Source organism: Ammodytes marinus, assembly GCF_949987685.1.
Source record: "Ammodytes marinus genome assembly, chromosome: 21".
NCBI classification, from domain to species: domain Eukaryota; kingdom Metazoa; phylum Chordata; class Actinopteri; order Uranoscopiformes; family Ammodytidae; genus Ammodytes; species Ammodytes marinus.
This window is the reverse complement of record NC_137225.1, coordinates 8935558-8948519: the sequence shown is the minus strand read 5'-3', so window position 1 is coordinate 8948519 and position 12962 is coordinate 8935558. Positions and strand designations below refer to the sequence as shown.

Below are 12962 nucleotides of genomic sequence, written 5' to 3'. Positions count from 1 at the left end.
CCAATAGTCCCGACGGCAGAGAAAGTAGGACATTAAAAAAAGTTCCCTGCTCCCTCCCATTGCTCAACCTTACACCCCGCTCAAAGGCAAAAACACACAGTAAACAAAGCGGTGCACTTCTGGGGGCGAGAGAGAGAGAAAGAGAGAGATGTAACTGTGAAGCCACAAGGACACGCAATGCTGTGCAATCTGACGTACTGTATAGGCAAACTTAAAGGCGATCAAACAGCGAAAGAAGTGAGAAGAAAGGAAGATGGGGAAAAGGAGAGATGGAGGATGAAAACAGATATCTGCAAACCAGAGAGACGCAACTCTGCTTTAACACTGACATAGGTGAGAGACGGAGATGTGAAAAAATCGCTAACCTTCTTCTGACGCACTGTGTGTGAAACAATAACAATACAGTAGTATGGACGTCAAAGCAACACCGGACCACACTGAGAGGGTGAGAAGTGGGGAGAAGTGCTTTTTCCATGCAGCCTGTCCTAGTTTCAGAAGTGCACATTTACTCATACCCATTACTCTTCCTCCCTCCTCCTTCTCCTCCTCCCTCCTCCTCCTTTATTTTCCATATCAGATCAGCAACATCTGCCTCTGGGGGGAACCGATCGCTTTGAAAGTTTGTGTTTGCACATACCCTCCTCCATATTAATATCTCTAAAATGTCTGTTTTTACATATGTCACGCCATAAATCGAAGGGGCTCCGGTTGATAACAGTGGCACAGTATGACAGTGCTCCCCGAGCTGTCCTGGTCTGCCAAGGAAACGGTCGACACAGAAACCCCCCAGAGGGATCTCTTCGTAGAAGAGCTAATTTAAAGTTTGCAAGGGTGCAATTAAAACCTCCGCCCCGAAGAGCATGAGGGTTCAGTGCACATATACTCACTTTTGGGTTTGACATGTTAGGAAAAGGAGGGGAACAAGGCCCAAACCTGCAGCCTCAGACCGTGGTGTTTGTGCTTATAAAGATACTATAGGACTGAAAGCACATTAGTAGAGTGACTATTTGTTTACTGAGCGGGCGTTTGCAGGGTTTAATGTTAGGGACTTAGGTGAAACTCCACTTTATGGTTGCGTTTATAGACCATTTACTTCAAATCAAACACTGTCAACATCTGCCAACCGAGGTTTTAGTGAGCTGCCAAACAGCAACCTCCTAATGCCACAAACAAAACCATAACTTGAATGTTCTTGTATACGGACTAGCGGGAACTTTTAGTACCTTGACTAAAAGTACTAAAGTTGACACAAGTCTGTATACAAGAAGTACATTTAAGTTAATTTATCATGTTAGACTAAATTAACCTTTTTTTGATTCAAACTATATATTGTTTTCACAAGGTTTTTTTTTATGGTTATCTGAGTTTATTTTCTTGGAGCGTACCTTACCATGAATTTTCAGCTTCCGATGGACAATTTGCCCTTGAATTTGTGTGTTTAAAATGGCCCATGCTGCTCCAAAGTGCAACAATAACACCACTTTGACAAGAACATTAAGGCAACGTAATGTTTACTGTGATGGATTACCTTCCTCCACACAGGTTTCAAGTCACCAGAGGTGGATTGTAACATTGCGGTGAAATGTAAACCAGCCAGCTGGTTGGAAGGTGTAAACTCGGCCTTAATTTTTATGGTATGTTTTAGAAAACTGCTATACTTTAAAACCTAATCACGTTAAATGTACTGTAAATCACCTGTGATTATGTAATTACTATTTAAGATGAGTTTGTTAACGTTTTGCATGTATGCATTTTCCTCAGCATGAATTGGCTATTGTGAAACTCAACTTTGGTACACTAACGCTCTCCTGAGCAGCATTTTGTTGGTTTGTGTTGAACTCAGCAGAAAAAGCAAACATCAAGGGGTAAATTCATGACCAGCTTCCCTCCATTTATCCTCCCTCTTGCCAGCACAATCACAGGCAACACAAAATACCAGCTGGTTCTGCTGGCTGTAGTGGTGGTGGGCTTCAAGTGCGCGTTTGACGTAATTGTAGGTACTTTCAAAAGAATGAGTCGACTCCAACAACCTGAAATTGCCAACCAACAGGACAACCAAGATTGATTTTTTTTCTTTCTATACCTAAAGAAACTTGCTTCCATCAAAGAAACAGCCATTCCCTTCTCGCTGGTAATTTCAACTCTGAAGTGGCATCCAGTTTGACTTGTCAAAACACAAAAAAAAGGGTCAAAAAAGCAGGAAAGTTGTGTCAGAAAAGACAGGCCGAGACATGCTCATGTCTAATTAAGAATGTGTCTGAGATCAGAAACTATTTCTTGATGTTTTTAAGAGCTCAGAGCCATAGTTACATGCAGACATGTTGAGCAATGGACTAACTTGGGGTCTAACAAAATCTCACCAAAAATTTATTTTTCAGACAGTCAGTTGTGTACTTTTCATTGCCTACACTGGTTTGCTAATGAGTTGACTCTATGTCACCCACACCTGTGCTTATGCTCTGTGAGTGCCATATCGGGGGCATATTTGAAACAGGCAGTGTGTCATTGGCAGTCCTATGGCACTCTGCACATTTGGTGTCGAGGATAATTGCGATAAGGTTGTCCATTCCATCTGACAGTAATCTGTGAGGGGGCGGAGGTTATGTAGTTACGTGAAAGCACAACAGACCGAGCGGCGCGTACAGGGAGAGATCTCTTCACCAACAGCTCGCTAAGAGACTCTGCTGCGCTGTGGGAGATCCAACGGTATCACGATTTAAGCCAATCAACATCACAGAGTGACAAGCTGGGAACGAGTGACTGGGCCAAAAAAATATATATATAAAAAAGACATAAAAAGAAAAGAAGAGAAGGACTAAGTGATCAAATTTGACATACACTGTATTTATTCTATAGCAATTTAATCAAAGTGTACTTAGTTATTGTGTGCATTGTTTTTTTTTCAAAATAAACACACATCCTAACATGTAACCCTCATTAGTCAGGTGAAGGTAAAGGTTTCGACAGGGGAGATATTTTCTCTCCAGACTTGCTATTACGCAACCCGCCACCGCCTCCCTTTTTGGGAGATTTAACTGAGAGCTTCGATTTTCCGCCCACTGGCTTTAGTCCACCTCCACCATTACCAGCGTTTAGACTCCGGGCGAATCATGTCCTATCTTCTGACTTCTTGGACCTTTATTTTACGCTTCACAGCGTCAAAGTCCTTCTCCGTCTCAATAGATATTGTTATACATTACATTTCCGGATGGCTCCCTATTGAAATACATGATGTGTGACAGTTTCCAAAAGTGAGGAGAAAAGTGAACTTGCACGACCTCCATGTCCTAAACCCGAATTGCTAAAATAAGGACTGCGCGCTAAATCTCAATAACAATACTGAATGTAAATACCCTAGAGAATTAGCCGTTTCCTATAGAAACAGACACCTTAGAACCAGACATGTTGAATAAGTTGACTCATCTTTGTGTTCACCTTTAAGCTCATCTAGTTCTGCTTCCTTCTTGATAAACAGTGAGACAGAAAAAGCCAGTGTAGGGCGAGTGAGAGAGCGAGAAAAAAGAGAAAGACAATAAGGACACTGGAAGGCTTGTCATCCGTCAGAGACGTCCCTCAGCACTGTCCTGTGTCTACTCAGTGTCTGCTCATGACACCCCGTGCAGGACAAACTAATGTGTAGCCCATGAGAAGGCCCTGGCCTTGATATCACATCAGCTGAAGTGAAACACATCAAGCTGCTGACACGCCACCGTTTCTCCCAGGGAAGAAAAAAAGAATAATAAAAATTAAGCCATCACTCACAAGCCGGCAAAAATTACACACGCAACCTTCTACAGAAATGTCTTTCATCTTTCTAGTGCTTTCTCTTCCCCTCTGTGCGTCTGCTTCTGTCTTTGTGAGATGATGCGGACTGGGATGAATGCCTGATTTCAAAGCCCTTTTTAAAAGCTTGATATTACTACTGATGCATCATAAAACAAGCATATGAACCATTCATGCCTTTGCCATTATGTGGAGATATTGATTCAAACAGGCAGCCGTATCTGTTTCACAGACATGTGGCTTCACGGACTTTATCATTTAAATTGTTGCTTTGTGCAGGCAGGCTGGCCGTAGGCAGCAGACACAAAGTGACTAATAACTGGGAAGTGTTTTTAGTTGGAGGCTGACTAATGACAGACAGGTAGCTGGTTTCAGACCTGGCAACAGTGGGAGGGTGAATTCCAGCTGTATGCAGACTTGCATGGGGCTGCAGTCAAGAGTGGTACTTAGCATTTAAATGAGTGTGGAGGGTTGTGTGTTGAATTGAGTTTAAGTGTAAGGAATGGATTAAATAATGTATTTTCTTGTTTTTAAGATTATTATGATTTGCGATATGATATTGTTTCTTTATCCAAACTCATCCGTCAGTCCTGCTGCTCTCTTATTTACGTCAAAAAGTGAGACCATTTTAAAAGCTAAGGAAACAGGGTATGTCAAATGAAACACTGTGCTGGTCTAATTAAACATTTTCCCCTAATTATACATATGGGAATAACTAACTCTGCAATTGCAATACTTTTATTTCATAATCTATACTGATCATCAACTGGTTACGTTGGTGACTCTTTGCCTCGGACGTGCATCATCAGTCCCTGACCATACTATCATGTAGCCATCAAGTGCATATGTAAGACCTCTTTTAAAGGATTCTTGTTTAAAAATGTCTTTGCTGGAAACATACAAAAATCAGCCGGAGACTGCATTTTATACTTGGCGCTAACGTTGGCTTGATTATCTTGCTAGTTATCTAGTTTCAGCTGATAACAACTCTCATTAGCGCAGTCATTTGCATCTATAATAACTTTAATTTTGCTGAGACAGTGATCGAGCCTCTGGTATGCTACACTGCGCTTCCATCTTTATAGAAACACATAATGTGATTAGGGCAATGTGCACGATGGAGACTATGCATGAACAAGCTGCCTTTTGTGAACCACCTAGTAATATTAATTGTGATATTAAATGCACAAGTATTGTACAAAGAGATACACTGCTTTATTCAGTAAAGAAGACTGTCAGAAAATGGGCAGATAAAGTAAGTCATTTACAAATTGCCTGTTGGATTCCCCCTTCACGGACGTTTAAAAAACACATTTCTATACAGACAATTATCCAAATGATCTAATGTTTAATATTTTTCATTCAGGCCTATGATAGAAAGGAAAAATGTCTACAAACGCTTCTAGGCTAATCACTGGGCGCACATGACAAGAGAGGGTTCTTTAAATCACTACCAGATCTCAAGTGATTAACTCAACGCGGTGATTAAGCCGGGACCACTGATACGAGACGAGTCAGTATGTTACATAAAAGCTCATCGTAAATGCTTGGTTAAATCATAGAATCATAATTTATCTCCCGTAATAAAGACAGATAGACATCTTCAAATGAGAGACAACCGGAGAAAAAGAAGAAGAAGAGGAGGAGGAGGAGGAGGAGGAGGAGGAGGAAGCGAGGCTGGGTAGAGGTCGATGGAGTGGCTTTCATATATCACAAACAATGATTTATTCCCTTCGTATCTGCGCGTCACAGATGAAACTTCCCCGGTGCTTGTCAATAATGTGCGCCACAACTCTGAATGCAATCCAAATCGTCAAATGTCAGGTATATATGTGATAGCTCTGATGTGCAGGGGGGAGATGAAAAAGATCTAGGCCGTTTTTTATTTTTATTGAGAAGCGACATCAGTGACACAGCGAGACGGCAAAATATTATTTTTCGTGCATCCGTTTCAGATGAGAAAACAATAAGAAGGCTTCTTTTTGAGGGGGCTGGCTGTAGGGAGAATGCCAATTCACTTTAAGGTCTCTACCCCTTTCTGAATACTGAAGTTGTTTGTAACTAATGTTTAAAAATATTTTTTTCTTTGCTTGCATACACAGTCACAATCACTACACATACTACTAAACAACGGTGTTAATACACAATTTAGGCTCTGTACACTGGCACATTGCTAGCTATGGCCCCCCTTTTTTTAACATAGCCTTTGTTTAAATGCCTGTTAACAGGGCTAGACCCAGCACACACCCAGCGTTTTCAGCGCACTCACAGTACGGACAGGCTACGGATCGTCAGGAGATATTCACTGATTTTGATAAAAAGTTATTTTGTCAACAAGCATTCTCTAGAATTGCTGACTCCACCTTTAACATTTTCAATAAGTAATTGACTCTCCTCCACACTGATCATATGGCAAACTGCTTTGTACAGCTTATGAGGTAAAAGCCATAGATAAAAGCCCAGGCTATGTGTGAAGCTGTAAGTGAAACTAAGCCGCCTGATGCAAATAGTAAATCTTTATTGGGCGTCATACCATTCCTTTTGGGTGCTCATCATCTCTGGGGGAAATTGGCATCCTTCCATCCGCCCCACCAGTAGACATCAATACACACTATCACGTTGGCGGTATTAATCCTGCCATAGCCTCTTGCTTTAAGCAAAGCAAAGTTAACTGCCATCTCAGAGGCTTATGCTCCCCATGCATCTACCAGAGGTGGATGAAGGGAGGAGGACATATTGGAAAAATGCCATGTGTTTACACACACGCACATATACACCCACACTCACAAAACTGGCAAAAAATGCCCCTGCCACCCACCCACACACACACACCACACACACACACACACACACACACACACACACACACACACACACACACACACACACACACACACACACACACACACACACACACACACACACACACACACACACCAGTGCTTTCCAGACGGATGGCCAGTTTGATAATGGTTGAAATGGAATAAAGTAGATCAATGGAGTCCATCCGCTTTTTTGACAGTTATGACCTAGAATTCTAGTGAGAAGTGAATCATATTGAAGTCTGGAGATGAACAAGAGAGTAGCACACAGAGGCCACGCATGCGTCAAATGTTCTTGTTCTCACTCAGGCTACACATTACAAACAGACTGAGACAGGTTTTTATTTTTTTTTAAGAAACATGAAGTAGTTTTATATTCCGCATTGAAGTATTTTTTTCCTCGACCCCAAAGGTACACGGTTGTTCTTTTTGATGTTGAAAAGGAATTGGAGACCTTGAACAAAAAGTAAATACATGTTTGATTTCATATCTTATGACAAGGCCTTGATCGGAGGCCATGTAGACCAATATAGATCGATACCGCCTGCGGTGGAGTTAATTACTCAACTAGTTAAAATGCCAATACAGGAAGAGTACAAAGTGAGGTAAGTGTCATGGCGGCAAATCACTGCTGCCGATCATCTTTGGCACTGAGTGAATAATTTAGTATCTATTAACGTGGGAAATCATATCCTCCTCCCCTCCAAAGAAAGGCCCGCATCTGACCTGCGGCACTGCTCCTACATCATTTGCACATTAATAAGCCGAGTTTTTTTCTGATACCAGACTCGTGAAAACAACATAGCGCTTGTTGAAGGGCTCGTACATCACCATCTGCCCGCTGTAGCCCATAGGGTGCTTGCATCCCACAACACGGATTGACACGTTGCCAAAAGAAAAAGAATGGCTGCCTTCAGTTTTTCAATTGTTATAAATAAACACCGAAGCTAATCTATTGCCAGGCTTCTTCTGGAGACAACTTCTAATGAAACACATACTGTAGTGGTTTGTTACTTCCTTTCCGGGCTAATCAGCAAGAAAGACAGACCTATTAAAGCAACAGTCTTTGTTCGCTAATGTCTTAGAGATGTGTGGCTGTCACTCCTCTTAAGGCTTTTAAAGTCAGGTTTCTACTCTACTGTGCCTTTGAGTGGGCGCTTACCAGCAGCAGCAACGGAGGAAAGGGATGGAAATTAATAATCTGAGATGAGGAGGAATAGAGAGATACAAATTGAGAAATCCTCACCGATAGTATACATTAGCCTGAACCCTGACAGACCACCCAGAGACACAGAAAAACGCAAAGTAACTCGCCAACTCCAAAGCCCTGAATGTACAAAAAAAAAAAGCCAAGAGAAACCCCGTAAACAAACTTTAACTGCTGCATCTGTGTGTGTGTGTGTGTGTGTGTGAAACCTCTTTGCTGTGGTGTGTTGGTGCCAGTGCCACCCTGCCTGTCTCCCCCTCTAACACGGATCCTTCCACTTGACGACGACATAACAACTTGTCAATTAGCAGCCCTGTTTGTACAAACGTTTACAGCCTTTAATTCGCCTTGGGTGCGACTTCCTGAGACTGTGTGGTGCTATAACTGGGATGACGGATAAAGTTTGTGTGTGTGTGTGTGTGTGTGTGTGTGTGTGTGTGTTTGTGCTTCTTCCGCAAGACTGTAATTTGAATTTGTGTGTGCTTCTGTGTGTGTATTTTTGTGCATGTTCAAGTGAAGAGAGGCGGCAGAGAGCTGAAATGAGTTGTAAACCGCTGATCTGCTTTGTGGATTGGAAGTTCATTAACACGGCTGGTCGTTTTGATCCGCTGGGGGACGGGACCGCCAAACAAGAGGATGATGAAGATAGCGCTGCTTTAACTTTGACAGGACAGAGGGGGGAGGGGGAGGGGGGGTTGAAAAGGCAAGAAAGAAAGATGTAAGGAACAAGACAGAAGAAAATAGGAGGAATGGGTGGAGGGAGAGAGAGAGAGGGCTGATAACTAGCCTTCAGAGGCACGGAAAAGCCAGTTGGAGCGAGATAACACGGAGACATCCAGAGGTATCAGAGAGCAGGAAGGAAGGGAGGCCATCTGTCTATTTCTTTTCCCACTTCTTTCTGCACTCACCGTCAGTGGAGCAGCCGGTGGAGCCATCGCTGGAGCAGTAGCGCATCTCGATCCTCTGCCTGCCCACCTCCAGCAGGCCCGGGTCGGGGACGCGCGCTCGGCACGTGTAGCGGAAGCGCTGCTCGTAGTGGCCGCCGTTGTCAGAGATGTTGACGGGCGTCCAGGGAGTCCAGGGAGTGGTCTTCTTCAGGTCAGGACAGGGCAGTGTGTTGCACGACTGGTACTCCTGCAATCATGGAGTTAGATAACATGTAAGCACATTTTTTACAAAATACTTTTATTTCAAATCAAATCAGTTTTTATTTATGTAGCCTGATATCACAATAATAGCCATTTGCAGCAGTGGGCTTCACAGTCCGTACACAATATGACACCCTCCGCCCTTAGACCCTAAGCTCGACTGAGGAAAAAGTCCCAGCCCAAATATCCCTTAAATGGGGGAAAAAATAGTTGAGAAACCTCAGGGAGATTGACAGAGGAAGGGAACCCTCACCCAGGATGGACAGCCATGCTGCAATAGATGTCAGTTGTATAGAACAGACCAATAGAAAGATCTCAAAGAAGTAGATTTTTATTTTAATTTTTTTTCTTAAAGTCTTATTTAAGCACAGGTGTGTGTTTTACAAGCAGATGCATTTTCCATGTCTAGCGTTGTAAGGGGATAATCAAAACACATTGAAGCAATAATTAAACATGACAAGCTCAGAGAGTCAGACAGAAATTTCTGGCGGATTACCCGAGGATAATAATGGACAGTACAACAGCTTTTTTCTTTTTTCTATTCCGCCGCAGTGACTAATATGAAATTAACCTGCTTATTTTATGGGGGAAAATAAACAGCCTTTTCAAAGCCTTCATCATTGCTCATCCTTGAAAGCCTCTTGATACCAGATCTGGATGCTTTACTGTAATGTATATTTTTGCCCTCATCCCACCCACAAACAGCCCTTCTAAAAACCAGCCTATAGCCCAGCCCCAGCCTGTCTGCAGAGCCTGCCAGTCCGTCTGCACGCACCGTCTAGGGATACATTCCCATTAGGCCACTTGCTGAACATGGCAAGAGGCAAACAAGCCAGGCAGAAAAGGTCATTGATCAAGTTTAATTTATTACCAAGGGTAAAGGATGGGAGGAGGAGGTGGGGAGGGAGTGAGAGAGGGAGGGAGAGAGGGAGAGAGAGAGGTGGTAAGGGAGGGGCTGATAGAGAAGTTGATGGAGAAAGATTCGAACAAGTGGAGATGGGAAAGAAAGAAAGGCAATAATGGCAACTCTTTCTCCCATCTGCATCTGGCTTGGAGAGCCCGGGCCCAGTAAAATTGAAAAACGGTGCGTCGAGCCTCTAACAGCTTGATATGTGAGGCTCATTCACAAGTGCCATAAGTAGGTATTTTGCCTCCACGTCTCACAGCCAACTTCTATTTGGACTAGTGCATCGAGATTGCTTCTTCTTCTTCTTCTTCTTCCGCGGCGGCTATACTCGATGATATGATTCAAAAAGATAATAGGTGGGTAATAGGCAGGCTATACCAGCCGTATTTTTTGTGGCCTTACTGAATAAATAAGGCATTGGAGGAAGTGATATACGTCTAGAGAGAAAATGACACCGCTAGAGGAGAAGAAGGTGAGCCTTTTTTTCCCTTCACTCGCAGTTGTTTATTTATGCTGAATAGGCCTTGAGTGACTGCCAGACCTTGACAAAATAAGATAAGAGTTCCTTTCTGCTCATCCATCAGCCTTGTCACATGGGATAGGCTGACAGGTCAGCTGAGGAAAAAGAGAGAGAGAGAGAGAGAGAAAGAGAGAGAGAAAGAGTGCCCGATATATCATACAGTATACACAGGGCCTATTTTTCACCTTTTATGCTCTCTTTCTCGGTCTCACTCTCCATCCATCTACTGTATGTGCTGTATCTTTATATTTCTGCTCTCCCTATCCAACCCTTGCATTCTGTCACCTCAGCTCCCCCCCTTCCCCCCCCCCCCCCCCCCCCCCGGTACCAAGGTTAAAAACACAAGGAGGATTTAGATTCTGTTAGGGGCCCCCTTGATGAATGAGGGTGTCACCTACCACTGCACTTCCTGTCTCTCTCAATCTAGCGCTAGTAATCATCTCCAGATATTAATATTTAACATCATCACGAATCACAAGAGCGATCCACCACAATCTGTGATTATCAGCCAACAATGAAAAAGAAAGGGCCACCTCAGCGTCTTGGGAAAAAAACTAAGCCACAGATAGCATGAATAGAATGGGGGTCTAAAAAGGCAAACGATCCGTGGGTGTTTGCTGTGAGAGTTGTTGGTGGTGGCCAAACACAGTCAATATTTAATGAGGCTTGTCTGGTAAGCGTTTTTTCCTGTACTCTCTAAGGTGTTGATGCAGAGGGGCCGCGGAGATAATTACCGGGGTTCATAGCTAAACCTCATTCATGGTCTCCCTAGGCATCCACATACCTCAACTACAGCTAAACTGTATGTGGCTCACAGCAAGGTGGTCAGTGTATTTCGTAACGAAGAAGATGCCTCACTGAGCAAACATCTGGGGCTCTGTGGGTTATTGAGAGGACTTCTATGGAAATCTAGAGTGTTGTACCCCTTCAGAAACTATCTGAGGAGAACCAAAGGACTCTTTGATTGGGCTGAGTTTTAAGGCATTGTGTGACAAGCGAACGTACCGTAATTGCTGTTTGATGAATAAAAAAGTATTTTTGCTGAGGGACGATAATGAAGAACTAAAGACAACCTGAAAAATAAATGTATTTTCAAAGAGTATACTGAAGGAGGTCAACTATTATCCTGTTGCACTCTTTGTTGTTGTACGTTATGGGTCGTTGAGATAGTCATTTTGGTAGTGAATTGTTTGCTTTTCAAAATGCGCCAGGGTTAAGCTTTATATAAAAAGACAGCAGCAGTGAGGCTAAGCTAGAGTGCCTGGATTATTTTATGTAACAAATCAAATAAAAGGGTTAAAAAATAGATAATATCTGTTCAGTCAGAATCATGGCAATTTAATCGACAAGAAACTACCTGAAAGATAGCTGGAAAATGCTAATAATGACATTGTATAAACTAGGATGTTGAGAATATACAGTAATGCCATGAAGATATGGTGGTGGTCCCAGTTATCATCTGTACCACCCTGGGGTCCATGATATGAAAAAAACGAGTAGAAGACCCGTGGTGTTTCCTTATATATCCAATAACAACATTTGAAGGACAGCGGACAGTTTATTGTCTTTTCCTGTTATAGAGGCTGGGCATATGAAAACAAAATATGGCAAAATAACAAAAACTAAAAAACCTTTCCCTCTGCTTTATGAGTGGCAATTTTTATAACGTCTTGAATAATGCATTCAAAATGGAACTGGGGATGTGAAATAAACATCAGTATAGCTCCCTCCATTAAAATGACAGTCAGGGATCCAGAGCCCTGAAAGGTCATCTTCGGCATATATTACATGTAAAACATGTAAATGTGTCTCTGAACAAAGACAAAAGAAGAAGAAAAAGAAGGAGAATACAGCGTTTGAATTCAGCTTTGACTCACTGTCGAAACATTTCCGGCAAGAGGAGGATCTCCTCACGACCAGCTCTACAAATGTTTCATCTCTTTCATTGCAGTTGACATGCTGAACTAACGAAAACAAAGTAATCAAACTACAAGGAAACAACGAAAACAAGAATAAAAAAAACAACATTCCCCTGCGATCCTCACACATTAAACAAAAAAGAGAAAACATGGCGGAAGGCAGTCGAATGTGACAAGTGGCATGTGGAAAACAAAATTGGATTCAATTAGTCCGCTGATTTCAACTCATAGCCACCACCCCCACTCCCCTCCGGGCCAGAGCAGCGGTGTGCATTATGGGCAAATGGAGAGCGGCGGTTTTATGCTGTGAAACACTTTTAACAGGCAGCTGCTCAGAGACGGCCAGGGCTGTAATGTGTTTTTGGCTGGAGCTCATGAGGAGAGCTGGGTGGGAGGACGCATGATAGCATCTCTGCTGCCTCGCACAAACAAGCTGCCTGGTTGGTCAGTATGGACGTGGAAGGGGAGGCTGTTTGTGTGTGTCAAGTTGACTACAGAGAGAGTTTGACTTTAGGCTGTCACTTTGGCACTGAGTTGTGTGTGTGTGTGTGTGTGTGTGTGTGTGTGTGTGTGTGTGTGTGTGTGTGTGTGTGTGTGTGTGTGTGTGTGTGTGTGTGTGAAGCGCATGTGTGTTGATTAGTTTATGCATGACTGGG

The 12962-nt window shown here is 42.9% G+C and overlaps 1 protein-coding gene across 1 annotated transcript in view; it reads right to left on the bottom strand.

The window, feature by feature from the left end:
- sema5a (sema domain, seven thrombospondin repeats (type 1 and type 1-like), transmembrane domain (TM) and short cytoplasmic domain, (semaphorin) 5A) overlaps positions 1-12962 on the bottom strand; it is a 139319-nt gene that overhangs the window by 14735 nt on the left and 111622 nt on the right. The window contains exon 16 of the mRNA XM_080050292.1: positions 8721-8946. Coding sequence (XP_079906418.1) covers positions 8721-8946 — 226 coding nt within the window. The remainder of the gene's footprint in view (positions 1-8720; positions 8947-12962) is intronic.